The sequence below is a fragment of the Carlito syrichta genome, unplaced genomic scaffold, assembly GCF_000164805.1.
Source record: "Carlito syrichta isolate Samal-C Ts95f unplaced genomic scaffold, Tarsius_syrichta-2.0.1 Scaffold314290, whole genome shotgun sequence".
In the NCBI taxonomy this organism is placed as follows: Eukaryota; Metazoa; Chordata; class Mammalia; order Primates; family Tarsiidae; genus Carlito; species Carlito syrichta.
Window position 1 is genome coordinate 325,727 of NW_007258386.1, and position 22,409 is coordinate 348,135.

At 37.2% G+C, this 22,409-nt stretch overlaps 1 protein-coding gene across 2 annotated transcripts in view; it reads right to left on the reverse strand.

The window, feature by feature from the left end:
• The window catches only part of SMARCC1 (SWI/SNF related, matrix associated, actin dependent regulator of chromatin subfamily c member 1), a 212,187-nt gene that overhangs the window by 75,560 nt on the left and 114,218 nt on the right, over window positions 1–22,409 (reverse strand). For both annotated transcript variants that reach the window (XM_008071323.1, XM_008071322.1), the window contains exons 17-21: window positions 19,023–19,176; window positions 17,600–17,713; window positions 12,419–12,478; window positions 5,203–5,461; window positions 4,144–4,305 (exon numbers count right to left, since the gene is read on the reverse strand). In XM_008071323.1, coding sequence (XP_008069514.1) covers window positions 4,144–4,305; window positions 5,203–5,461; window positions 12,419–12,478; window positions 17,600–17,713; window positions 19,023–19,176 — 749 coding nt within the window. The remainder of the gene's footprint in view (window positions 1–4,143; window positions 4,306–5,202; window positions 5,462–12,418; window positions 12,479–17,599; window positions 17,714–19,022; window positions 19,177–22,409) is intronic.

Here is a 22,409-nt window from a genome sequence, read left to right on the forward strand (position 1 = left end):
GCACTCCAGTCTGGGTGACAGAGTGAGACTCCAACTCAAAAAAAAAAAAAAAAAACTTCAAAAATAATACTTGGAGATTTCAATAATACATTATTTTTTTCTAGTGCACAAAGAACACTGTCTACGACAGAACACATGTTAGGCAAGTCTTAATTAATTTAAAGATACAGAAATCACACAAATTATCTTCTCTGGTTACAATGAAATATAACCAAAAATCATTAACAAGCTGGGTGTGATGGCTCATGCCTGTAATCCCAGCATTGTTGGGAGGCAGGGGAGGCAGGACTGCTTGAGCCTGGGAGTTTGAGACAAGCCTAGGCAACACTGCAACATCTCGTCTCTACAAAAAAATAAAATTAGTCAGATGCTGTGGTATGCACCTGTAGTCCCAGGATGAGGCGGGAAAATCACTTCCACCCAGGAGGTCAAATCTGTGGTAAGTTTTGATCATGCCACTGTCTTCCAGCCTGGTCAACAGAGTGAAACTCTCACTCAAAAAGAAAAAAAAAATCAGTAACAAAAGGAAATCGGAAAAAAAAAAGCACAGACTTATGGAAATTACCAACCTTTATATAGCCAATGGGTGAAAGAAGAAATCACAAAGGAAATTACAGTACTTGCAGAAGAATAGAAACAAAAATAAGTGTATCAAAACTTATGGAATGTAGCAAAAGCAGTGCTAAGAGGGAAATGTATATAGTTGTAGACACCTACATTAATAAAAAAAGTAAGATCTCAAGTAATATATATTCCACACTAAGAAATTAGGGAAAAAAGAACAAACTTAATTCAAGGCAAGCAGATGAAAAGAAGCAATAAAGATTAAAATGGAGATAAATTAGAAAAACAAAAGAGTCAATGAAACCAAAAGCTGGTTTTTGGAAGAGACAAAAAAAGAAAAACTGACATGTCTTTATCTAAATTGATGTAGACAAATGAAATGCAGGCTGGGCTCAGTGGCTCAGCCTGTAATCCCGCGCCTTTGGGAGGCTGAGGTGAGTGGATTGCCTGAGTCTGCGGGTTTGAGACCCGCCTGGGCAGCGAGACCTCATCTCTATAATAAATCAAAAAATTAGCTGGGCGTGGTAGTGCGCACCTGTAGTTCCAGCTACTTGGAAGGCTGAGGCGGAAGGATCGCTGGAGCCCAGCAGGTCGAGGCTGCGGTGGCCGGGAGTGGCCACTGTACTCAGTCTGGGCGACAGAGTGAGACTCCAACTCAAAAAATATATATATATAAATTTCTTTGGTTACATTTATTGCTAACCAAATTAGATAATTTACATGAAATAGACAAATTTCTAGAAAGACACAAACTATCAAAACTGACTATTTAAGTAATAAAAAAACTCAACAGACTTATAACATGGAAAGAGATTGTATCAGTATTTCAAGAAATTAAGAAAAGCCAGGACTCAATGGTTTCACAGGCAATTATCACTAAACATCTAAAGCATTAATTCCAATACTTCTCAAGCTTCTCTAAGAAATGGAAGAATTCTTAACTCTTTCTTCATGTCAGTATTACCCTGATACCAAAAATAGACAAAAGCTATCAGAAGAAAGCTACAGAACAATATCCCTTATGATTAGAGACGCAAAAATCCTCAAAAAAAGGGAAAAAATCAACCAGCAAACCAAATCCATCAGCACGTTAAATGGAATGCTTATATTGGTCAAATGGGATTGATTTAAAAAAAGATAACTGAACATGTGAGAATCAATTATATAATAAACTAAACCTTAAACTTTGGCTGATGATGATATGCCAAAGTAGGTTCATTGCCTGTAACAAACGTACCCTTTCTGCTGTAGGATATTGATATGCATGTATGGAGTCAGGTGGTAAACAGGAACTCTGTATTTATCACTCAATTTTGCTACGAACCTAAAACTGTGCTGAAAAATAAAGTCTATTTTTAAAAATAGCAAGGAACTGAATAGATGCTTTCCATGGAAGATACACAAATGGCCAATAAACACATGAAAAAATATTCAAGATAATTAGTCATCAATGCAAATAAAAATCACAACTTCAAACCTCTAGGTTGGTTATTAAAGAAAAAAAGGAAAACAAACATTGGCAAAAATGTGGAGAAATTGGAAATGTCATACATTACGGATAAAAACACCAAGTGTTACTGGCACTATGAAAAACAGGTTGGCAGGTTTTCAAAAAGTTAAACACAGAATTACCAAATACCTCAGCTATATATGCAACAACCAAAAAAAGCGAAAATCTTCTGTTCATAAAAAAGTTTGTATATAAATGATCATAGCAGCATTATTCATAATAGAATAAAAGTGAAAACAATGCAAATGTTCATGAACTGACAGATATACAAAATTTGATATTTTTACCCAAAGATATATATTATATAATATATGTAAGATATATATAAAAGATATAGATATATTTATTTATTTTGAGTTGGGAGTCTCACTGTGTTGCCCAGGCTGGAGTGCAGTGGCACACTGCTCACAGGCACTACAGCCTCTACCTGCTAGGATCAGGTGATACTTCAGACTTAGTTTTCCAAGTAGCTGGGACTACAGGCACACGCCACAACACCCAGCTAATTTTTTGATTTATTGCAGAGATGCGGTCTCGCCAAGTTGCCCGCGCTGGTCTGGAACCCATGGGCTCAGGCAATCTTCTTACCTTGGCCTCCCAAAGTGCTGGGATTATATGCTTGAGCCACTGTGTTCAGTCTCAAGCAATATTATTTAGCACAGAAATGAATGACATACAGATTGGGCTACAGCATGGATGACCCTTGAAAGCATTATGCAAATAAAAGAAGTCAGCCAGACACAAAAGGCCATATACTGTATGATTCCATTTATATTAAATGCCACAAATAGTCAAAATGTAGAGAGACAAAGTTACCAGGGCTGAGAAGAGAAAGGAATGGGGAGTGACTACTTAAGAGCTATGGGATTTCCTTTTAGAGTGACAAAAATATTCTCAAACAATCTAGTAGTGATGAATAAACAGTATTGTGAATATATACTAGAAACTACTAGATTATCTACTTTTAAGTGGCCATGATGAGGAATTTTTCCTTATTAAAAAAAAAAAAAACAAAGCTAGCCGTGGGGGCTCATAACTGTAATCCCAGCATTTTGGGAGGTGGAGGTAAGAAGACTGTCTGAGCCTAGGGGTTTGAGACCAACCCAGGCGACTTAAGACCTCGTCTCTAAAATAAATCAAAAAATTAACCAGGTGTACTGTGCAAGCCTGTCGTTCCAGCTACTTGGAAGGCTGAAGCAGAAGGATCACCTGAGACCAGTAAGTTGAGGATGCAGTAGCTGTGAGCATTCTACTGCACTCCAGCCTGGATAACAGAGTGAGACTCCGACTCAAAAAGAAAAAAACCAAACAAACAAACAAAAAACCACAATGAATGTAAACCAACTCAGTAACATATAAATTGAAATAATGATAAAAAGTTCATTCAGTATTCTGTTTTTTCACCTGGAGTTCCATGTATGTATGTATCTATCTATCTATCTATTTTTTTTGGTCAGGATTTCACTCTGTCACCCATTCTACAAAATTTCACTTGCTACTTTTGGCATCTGTTGATTTTTTTTTTTTTGAGTCTGAGTCTCTGTCACCAACCCTAGAGGGCAGTGGCATGATCATGGCTCATTGCAGCCTTGACCTCCTGGGCTCAGGCAATCCTTCCCGAGTAGCTGGAACTAATGGCACACACTACCAAGTCTGGCTAACTTTTAAAATTTTTCTTGTAAAGAAGAGTCTTGCTAAATTGCTTAGTCTTGTCTCGAACTCCTGGACTCAAGCAATCCCCCTGCCTTGGTCTCCCAAAGTGCTGGGAATACAGGTATGAGCTACCATGCAGGGCCGGTTTCAGTATTCTCATGTCTATATGTTCAACATCTAGAACTAGAAAGAGTCACTAGATATTTCACAACTGCAATACTCTTAATAGTCATAAGACAATTTTCTAGTTCTAGTCACCATATAGAAAGAGATAACCAAAAGGTAACATACTAATGTTAAGAGGTAAGTTTATACTGATCGTTGTAGCCACTTTTAAGTGCCAATAAACTCAATTATTTTAGTAAAATGACAGGGAATACAAACATTTCCTGTCCTTAGGTACAATAGTGACTCACCAAGCTTCTCTGGCTCATCAGGCCCTGTTCCTGCAATGCAGCTGCTCTCCAGGCCGTAGGTAGGATCCACTTTACCAGAGGCTCGTGCTGCTTCCTGTACTTTCTTGACATGAGCTTCAACCAATTCCAGTGGTACCTCCTCCCGGACCCGAGAAAATTCCTCTGGTTCAAGGGGGGGGGGGATTAAACAGTAACCTTGTTTTACACCAATATTTGCTTCAATGTAAAGCCACTAGGAAATCCAATTCAATATTATAGCTTTAGGTGTGTAGCAACCTCTTCAGGTACTTAGTCCCTCTACAACAACAAAACGAGAGGACCAAATAAGATGAAGATAAACAATAATGTAATTCTATGACCGTAGGATTCTATCCTACATGTCACAGTATCTTGCTATACAAATAAAAGAGTTCTTTAAATTTCTATAAGTAACAATCAAAATTGCTATCCAAATTTTGTCTAAGTCTATGCTGACTAAACTAGTAAGTCAAAAAAAAAAAAAAAAAAAACCAAACAAAAAAACCCAGCAAAAGGCAGGCCTGTTGGCTCATGCCTATAATCCCAGTACTTTGGAGCCTGAAGTCCTTGAGGCCAGAAGTTTGAGACCAGCCTGGGCAACAGAGCAAGACCATGTCACTACAAAAATATTTTTAAAACTAGCAAGGTGTGGTGGAGTCACCTATAGTTATAGCTGCCTGGGAGGCTGAGGAGGGAGGATTGTTTGAGCCCAAGAGTTCAAGGCTGCAGTGAGTTATATTCGTTGTCACTGCACTCCAGCCTGGGTGACAGAGTGAGACACTGCCTCTAAAAAAAAAAAAAAAAAAAGCACAGGTTTCAAAAAAAGAACAAAACCTTCTGACCCTTCAGTTCTCAAAGTTATTAATTTTGAAGCTCTCTATTTTAAAAATTGCAATACTTTTATAAAGAACATGGTATCTTTAAGGTGTAACGTCTGATGTCTTGTTGTTTATATGAAAAATTAATGTAACAGTTGATAATATTTAAATGCAAGATAAATTGAGTTTTTATGTTAAAGGGATGGTTTAGAAAAGTTCCTACCCAAAGCCGCTTTTGCTGCAGCAGATGCCACACGAGGGTCCACCACAGATGCCAAAAAAGCAACAGTACTCATTACTGGGTTTCCAGACTGACTGAAGGGGACGGGTTGGTAGGCCAGAGGCCCAAGGGAAGCATCTGAATTCTCAAGGTATGGGTCCTCAATGGGAAGCCTCAAAAAGTGGAGGATGCATTCATCCTGAGTACGACTTCCAACATGTTCTGACACTTTGTTCCAATCATCCTTGTACATCTCCAGGGCCTAAAATTCAAAAAACAAAAAACAGTAACTTTAATGGAGCTAACAAGAAAGTAATGTGAAATGACATTAGAAGTTCTTTAACCTCTTATCAACAGGGTGCCTAAATGAAACGTAATTGTACACCTAACCCTTAACTGTACCCCACAAAACCATAATAAAAAATATTGATTATGAAAAAAAAAGTTCTTCAGATAGCTTTAAAATATAATAATATGCAAATGGTTATACTATACTTAAGAAAACAAGTATACTTAATGACTTTCCTTGTATTCAATTATCAGGCAAGAAAAATAAAAAGGCATGCAGGCTGGGCTTGGTGGCTCAGCCTGTAATCCCAGCACTTTGGTAGACCGAGAAGAGTGGATTGTCTGAGTCGTGGGTTCAAGATCAGCCCGAGCAACTTGGCAAGACCTCATCTCTACAGTAAAAAAATAAATTAGCCGGGTGTGGTAGCACACGCCTATAGTTCCAGCTACTTGGAAGGCTGAGATGGAAGAATCGCCAGAGTTCAGCAAGTTGATGCTGGAGTGGCCGTGAGTATGCCACTGCACTCCAGCCTGGGTATCAGAGTGAGACTCCAACTAAAAAAAAAAACAACAAAAAAAAGGCATGCATATTGTAAAGGAAGACCTAAAATTGTCTTTAACGAATAAAGACATGATAGTTTATATAGAAAAGTCTAAAGAAGCTACAAAAAAGGAAATAAAACTGAATAGTTCAGCAAAGTCACAGGACAAAAGGGTAACAGAAAAACTCAACAATATTTCTTTTTTCCTTTTTGAGTAGGAGTTTCATTCTTGTCACCCAGGCTGGAGTGCAGTGGCATGCTCATGGCCACCACAGTCTCGACCTCCTGGGCTCAGGGCATCCTTCTGCTTCAGCCTTCCATGTAGCTGGAACTACAGGTATGCGCCACCATGCCCAGTTAATTTTTTGATGTATTGTAGAGACAAAGTCTTGCCAAGTTGCCCAGGCTGGTCTCGAACCCCTGGGCTCAAGCAATCCTCTTGTCTCTGCCTCCCAACTGCTGAGATTACAGGCATGAGCCACCGTGCTCAGCTTACATTTCAACATATAACAGCAATGAACAAAAATGAACAAAAAATATTTAAAATAGCATAAAAACTGGATGTATTGGCCCACAAATGTAGCCCTAGCTACTCGGGAGGCTGAGGCAAGAGGATTGTTTGAGCCCAGGTATTCAAGTTCAGACCGGGTAACATATCAAGACCCTGTTTCAAATAAATAAATAACAAAGTGTGTGCAAGATCAATAAATAGCCTGGAATAAATAAAATATGTGAGAGGACTTAAAGACCTAAGTAACATAATGAACAAGTATATTATGTCCATTCATGAGAAGTCTCAATATTGTTAAAAGATGTCAATTCATGTCATTTCTTTACAAGCTGAACTACAGATTCAACGTAGTAACAATCAAACTCCAAGCAGGATTCCTTTTGGTAGAAATTGATAGATTGATTCTAAAATTAATAAAGTACATAAATTTATCCTGAAAACTGCAACAAAAAGAGTAGAACTAGTCTCCAAGGGAAAGAAGGATAGAACAGTAGGAAGAAAACCAGTGTTGCTAAGGAAGTCAAGTAATTAATGAGATAAAAAGAATCTATTTAGTGGCTTGCTTACATTGCTCCTCTTGTACCTTTCTCCCTAGGGTTGTGGTTCTCAACAAGAGACAATTTTGCCTCCTTGGGGGCCATTTGGCAATGTCTGGGACATTTTTGGTTGACACAACTAGAGAGATACTCCTGACATCTAGTTAAGTTGTGGTCATGTATGCTGTTAAACATCCTATAATACACTTAAGAGCTCCATCCCTCCCCTCCCAAATATCTAGTCTAAATGTCAGTAGTGCTGCAACTGAAAAACTGCTTTAGAGCCTAATTTGTTGATCAGTATTGTGAGATGAGCTCTCTATAATAACTGCCTTAGTGAACTCTTCAGGGTTAACTCCTACTGCGGATCTAGGGTTTCATTCCGACTAGAGTGGTAGAGGACTTCTCAAAACTCAAGCAGGCAAATGGAGTCTGATTCATTAAATCTTCTGAAAACTGAGAATAATTCTGGGTTTCCTCTAGATGTTCAGTGACTTCAGGTAGTTCTATAAGGAATTACTTTTTAAAAAGACAGTGTTTGGAAAAAAAGAAAGATCTCACTAGGGTCCCTGGCATCAGAAATATATCCAGGGGGGTTGTCTTATTTTGCTGATTATGAGTAGGGACTTTTTTGGCATTCTCTATTATAAGGTTTTCAAATGAAATTATTTTAATTTTTTCTTTATTCATATTCCTTTAGCCAGGGAAAAATAAGAATTTTTTTTAAACCAAAAAAAAGCTAGATTTGGGGAAACTCTCTGAGATGCAATATTCAAGCAATAACAGCATCCAGAAAAGCATAAGGCTGAGAAACATATATGTCTGTGCTTGGGCACTGATAGCATTACATAAAAGGGGCAAGATTGGAGAGATGTTTTCGAAAGAGAATTTGGTGACACACTGACCAGGAAGGAGGGGTAATTAGAGAAAAGTTTTTAGTAAATACTTCAAAGCATCTTCTTTCCTCCTCCTGTAACTTAGGTCAGAATGCCACCGTTACTTAACTTGGATTCTTAAACTGCCTTTCTATTGTTAAATTCATCCTTTTCTGTGTTGTTGTTGTATATTTCGTGTAAAACAGTCTTTCTCTCATCTAAAACTATTTCATTACACGTCATTATTTTATGGAATTAAGGCCAGACATGATCAGGACTCCGCCTACTTCTTCCATCTCATTCCCTACTCTTTATACTCCAAGAATAAACAGATCTTGCTGAATCTATTCCTAGGTACCGTGCTTACGAACAGCTTGTTTTACACCGGAAACATCATGTATTAGAAACGGCACAACTATACCATTCTAGGAAGTTGTCAATTATATCTTAACCACCCAGCCTGTTTGCACAGAAACTCCTCTATGCAGGTCTTGAGCTCTGGGCATACCTCCAGTCATGAAGGTGGAGACACTGTATTCAAATTTTGTGTTTTATCTATCTGTCACCCACTAGAGTATGAACTCCTCAATGGTAAGAACTGTGTCCCAGCCATCTCAATATGCAGTGTCTGTCAATGCCTGAAACATAGTACCTAATAAAATGAAATGAACTTAAATTAACCACAGGAAGCTGAGCTAACCCAGGAAAGGAATTTGTTTATGGCTCTCAAATGTAAAACTGCACCTATTCTTTTTTTTTTAAAGAAAGCTTTTTTAAAAGACAATTTTTGTTTTGTTTTGTTTTGAAAGAGACAGGGTCTCCTTCCGTCACCAGGCTGGAATGCAATGCTGAAATCATAGCTTACTGAAGCCTCAAATTTTTAGGCTCAAGAGATCTTCCTACCTCAGCCTGTCAAGTAGTTAGGATGAGAATCATGTTCCACCACACCCAGTTAAAAAACAACAACAACAACAAAAACCTTTTTTGAGAGTCAGAGTATCATTATATTGTTTAGGTGACAAGTTTTATATTAGAAGACATATTCATCTAAAGTATAGTTCAAAATTACACAGGACAAAATATTTCCTGGGTTGCTTAATGGAAAAAGGAATGTCTAGTGTATGTATACTACAAGAAAATCTTTCATACTGCTTAGTGAATATATTCTAATGATATTGTTTCTACAGCTTAGCCAGCATTAAAAATGTGAGAAACTCTTCCAGTGATATACAATTAGTAAGCTATATTTATACATATAGCATGTTATATCTATTAATTATCTAAGGGAAAATAAATACATAGCATGAGAAAGCAAAGCATACATGGTAAACACTAAAGTTAGCAAGGGAGAACCAGTTAGCTCACGGGTTCAAGTCTTATCCATTTTAAGCATAGAGAAAATTACAAATGATCAGGAAGAATACTGCAACTGGCTATAGACTTAAAAGAAATTGCAAAAGCATCTTTTAAAAGATATTCCCATGGGACTGGCAGTATGGGAATCTGTCAGGGGAGGGGGAGGCACACCTCATCAACAAGGGTACCTGCATAATGAACATTTGTATACCAAACCCTGCAGTGTACTCCACATCTTTCAAATTAAAAAAAAATCAAAAGTTAAAATATATATATATTTCCTTAACCCCTATGGAACAGAGTGGCTCTACTGCCTCTCCTTCACTGTGCTACCCTGATTCTGTCAAGGCAATTTCAAATTGTTGTAAAGATTGAGTTAGCCTTTTGTGGCTACTTATTCTTTTTATTGGGTTTTTTGTGTTTGTTTTATCACCTCAAGCTTTAATTTGACTTTATGTGGCTACTTATTTTGATGACATGTTTTCATGTGAAAATTCCCCACACTTTTTCAGAACTGGAGTCTTACTCAAACAAGCTTTCATCAAATCACCTTTTTAAGGTAACAGAAAATCTCACATTGTTCTTCATTTCTATCAATCAAAAATCTTTTACAAACTACATTTCTAAGCCAGGTATGGTGGTTCACGCCTGTAGTCCTAGCTACCTGGGAGGCTGAGGTGGAAGGTCCCTGAACCCAGGAGGTCAAGCCTACAGTGAATTGTGATCGTGTCACTGGAATCCAGCCTGGGCGACAGAGTGAGACCCTGACTCAAAAACAAAAACAAAATCCACCCCCCCCAAAAAAGCTGCATTCCTTCATCCAATATATACATTCCACTTTCATTATCTGCAAACTGAAATTATGTCAACAATATTTATAATAAGACAATAACACAATGACCTGAACATGACCAACGATATTAACCTTCAGCATTCCAGCAAAAACTATGCTTTGATAAAAGACCAGATAAATATAAATAAAGTCTTTTAAAAACAAAAGTAGGCGGTTTCATGAATAATCAGAAATATCTGGAATATTGCCTCTGTGACATATTTGTTTAATAAAATTACGTAATGTATTCTTGAAAACAATGAACCCCAATGAGTCTACCAGATTTGTCAATTTATGAGAAAAACTGACTGCATCTTATTATTTAAGATTATGCATCTGATTTCATGTTCTTAAGCCATTAATGGTGTCTAAATAAACCATATAAATGGGAGATGTTAGTAGTAAACAATGCTGTTCGGAAGGTTTTTATTTCTCTTTATGTAAGTGCACACAATATTTGCTGACTCAATTACATGTTTAAAAGAAAACTCAACCACTGCACAGATTCCACCTGCAAAAGATAAAATACACTACTGTGTTATAAGGACACTGTGGTTTACTTGGATGTGCTTTGGATAAATAGTAGCTCAGTCATTCTTACCTCACTCTGTACTTGCTATCCAGTAATCATAAATGTAAAAGAGGAGAAAAGTTTGAATATCAATGTTTGGGGGAAAAAAAGTTGTGTGGTTTTGGTTGCTGTTGTTCCAGTCATAGTTGTATAACTAAATTTCTCCCTAGACCCGACGACTCCAAAATAGCAATACAAAACCATGCTGTATTCTCCAACAAGAAAACACTATTCTTTCTAATTAACATAAAAATTTACCAAATATAGCAATATAAAATGGTCTGGAAATAAAAAATGGGTCAGAAAAGAAGTTCTGCATATCACTGATATGGAATGGGCTGATGAGAATAAATTAAAATAGCTAAAAACTGTAACTGTTCTGAATTCTGATCATAAGAGACAGTAAGGGAGGGGAAAAGGAGAGAGGAGAGATAAAAGAAGAAAAAGTAGAAGAGTGGTATAATAAAATAAAATAGTTGGACGTACCACTAAAATTTCTGAAGTAAACACAACTGCTAGAAAAACCAAATCAAGTCGGGCTCGGTGGCTCAGCCTGTAATCCCACGCCTTTGGGAGGCTGAGGTGAGTGGATTGCCTGAGCCCGTGGGTTCGAGACCCGCCTGGGCAGCAAGACCTCATCTCTACAATAAATCAAAAAAAAAAATGAGCTGGGTGTGGTAGCGCATGCCTGTAATTCCGGCTACTGGGAAGGCTGAGGCGGAAGGATTGCCGGAGCCCAGCAGGTCAAGGCTGCGGTGGCCGGGAGTGGCCACTGCACTCCAGTCTGGGCGATAGAGTGAGACTCCAACTCAAAAAAAGAAAAAAAAGAAAGAAAAACCAAATCAAAGCAGTACAAAAACAAAAATATCACCAGGCCTACTACATCTCAGTGTGGTCTGGAAACCCAGGGGGCATGAGGCCCTTTTAGGAGGACTGAGATAGCAAACAATTTTTATGGTAATACTAAGACACTATTGTCTTTTTCATTATGTTGACATCTGCACTGATGATATAAAAGTTGTGATGGCATCTTAGCACAAATCTAGGCAGTGACACCAAATTGTCTTTGTAGTAGTAACTGGATTCTTAACTGTCACATACTCACAACAACAAAATAAGCCAGATTCACTTAAACATATCCTTGATGGATCTGTAAAAATTTTGGCCGGGTGCAGTGGCTCAAGCTTGTAATCCCAGCACTTTGGGAGGCCGAGGTGAGGGGATTGCCTGAGCCCACAGGTTCGAGAACAGCCACCGCGACTTGGTGAGACCTCATCCCTACAAGAAATCAAAAAATTAGCCGGGCATAATAGCGTGCGCCTGTAGTTTCAGCTACTTGGAAAGCTGAGGTAGAAGGATTGCCAGAGCCCAACAGGTTGATGCTGGGGTGGCCGTGAGCATGCCACTGCACTCCAACCTGGGCAATGGAGTGAGACTCCAACTCAAAAACAAAAAATTTTTATTAAATTTAAATGCTTAAGTATATTTTTAAATATGCTGTACTATGAAATGGAAGACAAATAAATGGACTTAAATATCAACTATCAATGCACAACAGCTGTCTAAAAAAAAGCATTTGTGTGATCATCTGAATTTTAAGCTCAACTAGATACTTTTATTGAACATAGGTATATTTAAAATGCTAGTCATAGACTCTTAGTATGCATCTCCTATGTGGATAAAGGGACTCTATCATTAATTTGCTTACCTCTAGGAGTAGAAGGGTCTCTTGTTCAGTCCATTCTCTTCCAGCACTAGCACCTTTACTCTAAAGATACAAAATTAAAATTTGCTCATGTTAAAGTCTGAACATAGAGCTTAGCAGGATTCCGTTTCAAGATCAGGGGATTGTTTTATGCAAACCACCAAGCTAAATCCTTGAATAACAACAAACACTTAAGAAATCTAAACTTCCAACAGAAATACTGGCATATTTTCCTGCAGTCAATCAAGGACTCATGAACTACTGAATGTGTTATTTCTAATATTTTGATACTGGAAAATATATTTTACAAGCTGCAAAGGCACTGCATTTTAAATCATACTACAAATAAGCCATAATATCAGAAATACAACACACATATTTGAAGTCATTTGAAGATAGCACTTGTCCCAAGACTCAAGAACAAGATTTACCGCATATATAAAACACTGACAGGTTCTTGTTATCAACTGCAAAATTTTTAACAGCTCTCAATTAAAATAACCTCCAAATTAGTTTTTTAACTCGAAATCACCTTTTCCTTTTGAGTCTCTTATAGCATTTGATTCATGTGAGCATACGGGTATGACAAGAAAAATTACTTTGTGCTGTGTAAAAATTACAATTTATCAATTCATTCATATTTCAGAACCTGCTAAATTCACTGATCTTCAGAGAACGATGAAATTGGTATTATTATGTAGCTATAAACATTACTAAATCCAAATATTCATTCTAATATATCTCCCTGTTGTAAAACTCTACTTTGAGAAACTACAATTTAATATATGAAAAGAAAGTTTCTACATCTGTGATTTTCCTGTCCGTGTTAATAAAGTTTCTCAATCCAGGTAATTAAACCTCCCTGAGCATTTGTGATACACACTGCAGGTAAAAATTAAATTGTAACTTGCTAGGTTTGAAGGGTATTCAATCCATATTATTCTGAAATATCTACTCATTTGCCACAAGAAAGCACCAAAAATAGTTTTTAAAACTAGAAAATAAAGAGTTAATTTAAACATTATAGAAATCCTCAAGTATGGCTTTGCAAAGAAAAAATATATACATATATTGCTCATATCTCCTGAGGATTAACTCTAAGACAACCAAAGATGCTTCTTTTAACAAACCAAAATCAGAGATGACCACCAGTCAGATTTGGAGCCCCAAGGAGAACGAAGTTCATTAATATTTCATTTGAATTCTGAAGAAACCAAATCAAGCTAATATAGGTAAGAACTGTACAACTTAAGACAGGAATGACATTTATCAAGTCCACAGCAACCATTTCCCTACTTTTCAGCCACAAAGCATAGGAAGGATTTTCTTGGTTCCCAAGGGTTTTGGTCAATGTTTCACTGTTTTCTTAACAATCAACCTCAAGGAAGAGCACACATAAGACTCATCAGATCTCATGAAATGTTTGCTATAGTTTCTGCATGATTTGAAATTTTTTTCTGGAGCTGAGCACGGTGGTTCATGCCTATAATCCCAGCACTTTGGGGGGCCAAGGTAGAGGATTGCCTGAGCCCATGGGTTTGAGACCAGCCTGGGCAACCTGGCAAGACCTCAGATCTACAATAAATCACGATAAATTAGCCCGGCATCATGGTGCATGTCTGTAGTTGCAGCTACTCGGAAGGTTGGGGCAGAAGGATTACTTGAGTCCAGTAGTTAGAAGCTGCAGTGGCTGTGAGTGTGCCACTGCACTCCAGACTAGGCAACAGAGTGAGACTCCCACTCAAAAAAAAAAAAAAATGTATTTAACTACATACTTGTACAACTATATTAGTTTAAACTTCCTATGGCTGTGATAATACTGTAAGTCTGGAGGCCAAAAGAAAATTGTATTCTTTCACACTTCTTGGAGCCTAGAAATGCAAAACTATTATCACTGGGACAAAAATCAAGGTGCTGGCAGGACTGTGCTCTGAGAGGACACTCTAAAAGTGATTCCATTTCTTGCCTCTTCTACCTTCTTGTGGCTGCCACAGAATTCCTTGGCTTTCAGCCACCACATTTTAATCTCTGCCTCCAAAGACACACTGCTTTCTCCTCTTCTGCCAAATCTCTCTTCTTCTCTTTTACAAGGACATTTGCGATGACACGTAGGGCATACCCAGGTAATTATCTTCCTCATCTTCAAGATTTTTAACTTAATTATACCTGCAAATAAGCTTTTTCCAAATAAAGTAATACTTAGGTTACAGGGATTCATTTCTGAATTATCTGAAAGAAATTTTTCACCCTAAGTGAATTCTTGTATTTTGTTGCTTTCAAGAAATCTGTTCATTTCATCAAATCAATCAGATTACCATCAAGCTGCTCACCAAACACTTTATTGTCTTTTATTGCATATAGCATCAATGTTAGATAATCAGCAGTGATTCTACATACTGTGATTTCATTACTGATTACTATTTTGTCTTTTATTCTTGATCATTCTGGCACAAGTTTTCTAAGATTTATTGATTTTTTTCTTAAAGATCTATCTGCTTATTTCATTAATTTTTTCTATTTGTTTGTTTTGAATTTCTAGTTTAATTTTGTTGTGGTCAGCCAACTATATTTATACATTATGAATGAAATCATACAATCAAGTTATACAACTTTAATACTTCAAAATTTATGAAGACCAATTTTTTAAACAAAAAAATGTGTTTTTTGCTATTTGCAATCTTCTATAATTATCAACTAGGCCATGTTGGCTAATAGTATTGTTCTAAGTCCTTAATATTATTAATGATTTTCCATCTGTTTACTCTACAAATTATTGAGAAAGGATTATCGAAATCTCCAGCTATAATTGGGCATTTGTCTACTTCTACTTTCAGTTGTTAATTTCTGCTTTATGTATACTAATGCTGTCCAATTGGGTACACATACAATGTCCTCTTGATTAATTAACCTCTTTACCATGAAATTGTTTATTTCTGGTAAAAGAATCTATTCTATTGTCTACTTTTTAACATTATTAATATAATGACTCTGCCTTTCTTGTGTTTAGTCATTGCAGGGTACATCTTATTCTTTTACAATTAGCCTATCTATAGTTGAAGTGAGTTTCTTGTAGACAACACAATATTTCTTAAATTTTTTTTGTTTGACAATCTCTGCAGCTTAAATAGAGGAAGTTTTTTTTCTATGATACAGGTTTTTTTTTTATTTTTTTGAGTTGGAGCCTCATTCTGTCATCCAGTCTGGAGTGCAGTGGCATGATCCTAATTTACCACAGTCTTGAATTCCTGGGCTCAGGCAATCCTTCCATCTTAGCCTCCCAAAATGCTGGGATTACAGGCGTCAGTCACTGTGCCAGCTGGATTTGTTGTTGTTTTATTTGGGGTCTGACTCTGTCGCCCAGGATGGAGTGCACTGGCATGATCACAGTTTACCACCTCAGACTCCTGGGCTCAGGCGATCCTTCCATCTCAAACTCCCAAGTAGCTGGAACAACAGGCATGTGCCACCACACCCAGCTAATTTTTTTGATATTTTTAAGAAATAAGGTCTTATTATATTTCCCAGGCTAGTCTCGAACTTCTGGGCTCAAGCAATCCTCTTGCCTCAGGCTCCCAAAGTGCTGAGATATCTGCCAAAGCTCTGGCTAAAAGTTGTCTTTTATACTAACATGTTGATCTTTCCTGGGACTCTATTTTTCCATGTAGATCCAGTAAGCTCTAAAAATGTTCTGTCCAATTATAGTTTACCCTAAATCAGAAATTTTGGCATGTTTCTAAATCATGTGAGCTTTACAAAAATTAATTTAATCTCCTGTGTACTTGTCATTTTTTTCCATTTCTACGTATGTTGAACAACCCCCACCAGTATTATTAAAACAGTCAAAATTCCCTTATATTTAACCAAATATTTACCCTTTCTGTGCTCCTTATTCCTTCATGGAATCATATACTATGCCATCTGGAATCATTAGCCTTTAACCTGAAGAACTTCCTTTAGTTTTCTTACAGTGTATGCTAGTGATAAGCTCTCTAACATTTGAATGAATGCAAATTCTTTATTGCCCCTTCAATTATGAGATGCATTTGTAGTGGATAGAGAATTCTGGAGTCACAGTTCTTTTAAAATTTTTTAATGTTTTTATATTTGTCCACTGACTTCAATAATTTTTGTTGAATAGTGAGCCACTAGCTTTATCATTGTTCCTAGTCCTTCTCAACCCTTAGCACCACTTTCCTTGGCTGCTTTTAAGTTGTTAATTTTTAAGTTGTTTTTTTTTTCAGTTAGTGTCTCAATCTGTTGACCAGAATGAAGTGCATTGGCACACTCACAGATACCGCAGCCTCAACCTGCTGAGCTCAAGCAATCCCTTCGCCTCAACCTACCAACTACTTGGAACCATAGGCATGCATTACCACACTGGTTCATTTTTTAACTTACTGTAGAGACAAGGTCTCTCCATGTTGCTCAGGCTGAACTTGAACCCCTGAGCTCAGGAAATCCTCTCACCTCTGCCTTCCAAAGTGTTGGGATTACAGGCATGAGCCATCGCGTCTGGCTAATTTTTAAAGCTTAAGCATAATGTGCCTGTGTATAGTTTTCTCTGCATACAAATTTGAATGAATTTTGTCTTTCTTGTTTTGTGAATTGACTCATTTATTGTTCTGGAAGCCTTTTAGCTATTATAAATATTCAATTATCACTCATGCTCCATTCTTTCTCCTCTTATGGATCTCTAATGACAAATATTATTTTGAATGCATCTCATGCGTCAGTTGAGCTCTAGTCTCTTTGATCTGTCGCCTCCCCACCTATATCCAATTTCTTTTTCTCTTGGTACTTCATTTTCAATATATCTACTTACTTATCTTTGAGTTCACTAACCTGTCTTCTACTGTGTCCAGTTTACTTGTAAACTTGTCCCATGAGTTAGTTTTAGGTATAGTCACGATTCTTTTTATACATTCCAATTCTATGTTCAAATCCTTTATTTCCCCCTCTATTTCTGTGAATATATTAATCATAGTTAATTTAAAAATACTTATCTACTAACCATATGGGGGTAAAATAAATAAATAAATCATAACTGTTTTATAAAATGCTATCAGATTTGAATAGAAAGCTTACTTCCTTCCACTATAGAAAGTAGATTATGTTTCTAATGAAAACGACAAAAAGATGACAAGCTGGATTGTGGCCCATATGTATTTAGAAAAAAACCCTTACCTTTGCTAATGTTTTCTTGGAGTAAATGTCAGTACGAAGACCAAAGTTCTGCAAATCAATAGGTTTTTCCTTGTTCTTTTCAGGAAAATTTAACATCTGTTGAGCAGCTGGGACCTATGGGTCAGATAAATGATTGAACTAACCTCTTCAAAGTCAAGAGGATGAAAACTGTTTAATATTAGCACTTAAACTACTTCTGATGGCTTTTCTAGAGAAAACAATAAATACACCTCTAAACTATACTTCCAACAATAATTCAACATATAAGAAACATTTATGGTGTCCAAAAAAAGACAGACAACACACTTTCCTTAATATAATCTTCCATTTCAAAATAGAGAGAAATTTATAGTTTAGGTTCTTATTAATCCACTTTAATGCTATATACAATTTATCTGACATAATAATCTTCCCCCTTTTTTTGAGTTGGGGTCTCACTCTGTCACCCAGGCTGGAATGCAGTGGCATGATCACAATGATCTAGACAGTATGGCTACAATCGCAGCAGCCTTGTACTCTTGAGCTCTGGTCACTTAGTAGCTGGGACCACATGTGTGTGCCCCAGGCCTGGCTAATTTTTTTTTAAATAGAGACAAGGTATTGCTATGTTGTTCAGACTCATCTCAAACTCCTGGATTCAAGAAATATACCCACCTCGGCCTCCCAAAGTACTATAATTACAGGAGTGAGCCACCACACCCAGTCAATAATCTTTTTAATAAGGTAGGTATAGAGGGCCACTTTCCAACTCTTTATTATTAAGATTTTTTCTTCGCCGGGCACAGAGGCTCACGTCTATAATCCCGGCACTTTGGGAGGTTGAGGTGAGGGGATTGCCTGAGCCCATGGGTTCAAGAACAGCCTGGGCAACGTGGCAAGCCCTCATCTCTACAATAAATTAAAAAATTAGCCAGATGTGGTAGCACATGCCTGCAGTTCCAGCTACTAGGAAGGCTGAGGCAGAAGGAGTGCCTGAGCCCAGCAGGTCTACACTGGGGTGGCCATTAGCAAGCACCACACTCCAGCCTAAGTGAGAGTGAGACTCCATCTCAAAAAGGAAAAAGGTTTTTTCTTCATTCACATTTCTAGGATATAGATTGAAGGAAGCAAAAGAAGCTTTTTTGTTATCAGCTTGCTTATTACTGTCTTTGAAGACAGAAGGATAAAAATTGTTACGCATATGAAAGTAAATTTACAATATGACAGAATAAGGTACAGAGTCTTGAGATAGGTGGGAGAGCATTAACTTAAACAGTATATTCTTATGGATTGAAGCTTTTACAGTAGACTAGCACATACACACAGTCACCTAAGAAATAGCACTATTAATAGTACTAATACATTCTAATAATAATTATTCCCGAACAGAAGGGCTATAAGTGATCATGACCATTCAAGCTGAAGAAGTCAGCATCAGTTTTACCTGAGGTGATCGAAGATGCAGAGGCACAAGCCCAGAGGGGGTATCAGCCAAAACATTGAAATGAGGAGTAGGAGGAGGTCCCATTGCCATGGGTCGACTTTCCGGATCAACTTGGTAATTCACAAGCCCCCACTGCTCTAAAAAGGCATGAACCCTAAAGAATAAAGCTCTGAAAGTTAAAATCTAGAGAATCAACCTTATCGGCTCTATTACCTTTATCATGTCATTAAAAATCAAAAACAATAAAACAAGTAAACATGCTCTCTGCAAGCTATGAAATACCACAAACCAGCTGACAGATTTGGTTTGTTGTATGAGGGACAACTTCTACAAGACACAATTACTGTTAATAATAAAGCACACCAGAATATTTGCATTTTGAAAAAAAAAAAAAACAAACCTAATACAAAGCTTAAAAATTTCAACCACAGAAATGAAAGAACAAATGCTCGCTTTAGGTCCATGATGAAAGATCATACAGACAAAATTCACAAAAGAAAATTCACATTTTCTTCTTCAGATACATGTAAGAAACAGAGCTTATCCACTCTATACTCGAACCCACCCTAGCCCTGGACATTTTCTGATTTGCCTATAAAAATAAATATTGTTAACTATAAAAGCTAAAATCTGAATTAAATATTTAACCCTTTGCACTCGCACGTCTCCTCTGAGAAGACATCATGAATCTAGCAAACCACTCACAGGACATAAAAATGATTGCTGGTGATCATACAGGACAAAGTTATTTCAGTGCAAATTTTTCAAAAACGTATGTTTCCTAGAAGTTATCTATTCAAATTGCATGAAAAAGCAAACCAAGAGATGAAATACATATTGAGATATATGCAAACAAATATTAGCTGGTATTAAGTAGAAAATGTGTGAAGTGCTTTCACAGTGGTACCAACACTTCTTTTTAATAGAAGGTAGCAATAAAGAGTATTTGTGTAAGAAAGGAAGCTGTGGGTATATCCTTTGTACCATGTGGCAAAACTTGAAAAAATAGATAAACAAGTTATTGTAGTCTTAAAAGAAACAGACTTTCAAAGTTGAAGGCAGATCTTATTGAAGTATTGAACGGCACAGATCAAATATAACTATCTGCACTCAGTCAAAAAGTAAAATTAGAAAAATAACATTCTTTTGATAAATTTCATTTTGTGATTCAAAAATTTCCAATTACAAATGTTTTATCCCTTTATGTAGTTTGCAGAACAATGGCAAAACAAGAAGACAAAAATAACAGTTATAAGTAGCAACAAAGGTGAGTTCAATTTAGACTTTTATATATCTAAGACAGAAAAAAATACACTGATGTAGAAGAAAATGATAATGCTGATAGTGATATCAACCCATCAAGGAAAAAAGCAGGTAAATGCAATAGAAAGTGATAGTGATGCAGTGATGAAAGTGTTAGTAGTTTTGATGAAGTAGAAGATAACATATCATCAAGTGAAGAATGGGAAGATGTTACAGAAAAAGATAAACATACTGCAAGAATACATTTTGCTGTACATTTTCAAACACGAGGACCACAAATAGCAAGTAATATAAAAGAGTTGATTTGAGTATTTTACTCTGTATTTTACAAGGAATTCGTGGATAGTGTAATAAAAGAAACAAATCGCCTGGCATGGTGGCTCAAGCCTGTAATCCCAGCACTTTGGGAGATCGAGGTGAGAGGATTGCTGAGCCCACGGTATCAAGATCAGCCTGGGCAACTTGGCAAGATCTCGTCTCTACAATAAAGCAAAAAATTAGCTGGGCGTGGTAGCACACGCCTGTAGTTCCAGCTACTTGGAAGGCTGAGGCAGAAGGATCGCCTGAGCCCAGCAGGTTGAGACTGTGGTGGCCATGAGCGTGCCACTGTACTCCAGCCTAGGCAACAGAGTGAGAATCCAACTCAAGTAAGTAAGTAAGTAAGTAAATAAGTAAATAAATGAAACACATCGTTATGCACATGAAAAAATAAGGAAAAAGCAGTTAACACACAAATCAATTTGGCATAAGTGGCATGAGGCTGATCGACAGGAATTTTTAGCTTTTATTGCAGTTATCCTAAATATGGGAATAATGCAAGTACTAAATTTGCAAAAGTATCGGTCAACTGCTTTCAATAGTAAAATACTCTTCAGAGCCGGGCTCGGTGGCTCAGCCTGTAATCGCGCGCCTTTGGGAGGCTGAGGTGAGTGGATTGCCTGAGCCCGCGGGTTCGAGACCTGCCTGGGCAGCGAGACCTCATCTCTACAATAAATAGTGCATGCCTGTAATTCCGGCTACTCGGAAGGCTGAGGCGGAAGGATCACCGGAGCCCAGCAGGCCGAGGCTGCGGTGGCCGGGAGCGGCCACTGCACTCCAGTCTGGGCGACAGAGTGAGACTCCAACTTGAAAAAAAAATACTCTTCAGAAACAGTCAATAAAGAAAGGTTTATACAAATCTTCTGGATGCTTCATTTGAAGATACTTGTGTCGAATCACAGAATGATCAGAAGTTATATTCAAAGGCCAGTAATTATTTGGAATATATCTAATCAAAATTTTCAATATCTCACACCAGATCAGGCAATCTGTGTTAATGAATCTGTTATTCCATTTAAAGGGTGAATATCATTTATAGCACACAATCCAAATGGGATACACACATCTATGTGCTAGTTAATTCAAAAACAGGCTTTTTCCCCCAATACTTCCTTACTATGGCACCATAACATCCGAAAACATTATTCAACCTGCTCTTCCAGTAAGCACCAGAATTCCATTACATTTCTATAAAAAGTTGATGGAAAAAATTTCTAATGCAGTAGGATACTATGTTTATCAACAGATATTATACTAATATTGTCTTAGCAGAAGAACTAATAAAAAATGAAATGTCATCTTATTGGTATAGTCAAATTCAATCAAAAGGGAATACCAGCACAAATAAAAAAAACCCAAAGTTTTTAACGAATAAAAACAGTAGTATATAGGAAAAATAATCTTACATTTCTTGCTTGGAAAGGACAAAAAGTCTGTTATAATTCTTAGCACTTGGAATCATGCAGGAATAAAATCTACCAAAGGACATTATGTGATGGAACTGTATCAGCCAAAAAGCCTGAAATGATTCTAAACTATATTTTAAATATGAGTGGTGCGGATCAATATGCTTCTACATATTATTTTTTGGGAAAATCTTTAAAATGGAGGAAATCAGCCGGGCTTGGTGGCTCAGCCTGTAATCCCGCAGTTTGGGAGGCTGAGGTGAGTGGACTGCCTCAGCCCGTGGGTTCGAGACCCACCTGGGCAACTTGGTGAGCCCTCATCTCTACAATAAATCAAAAAAATTAGCCGGGTGTGGTAGCATGCGCCTGTAGTTCCAGCCACTTGGAAGGCTGAGGTGGA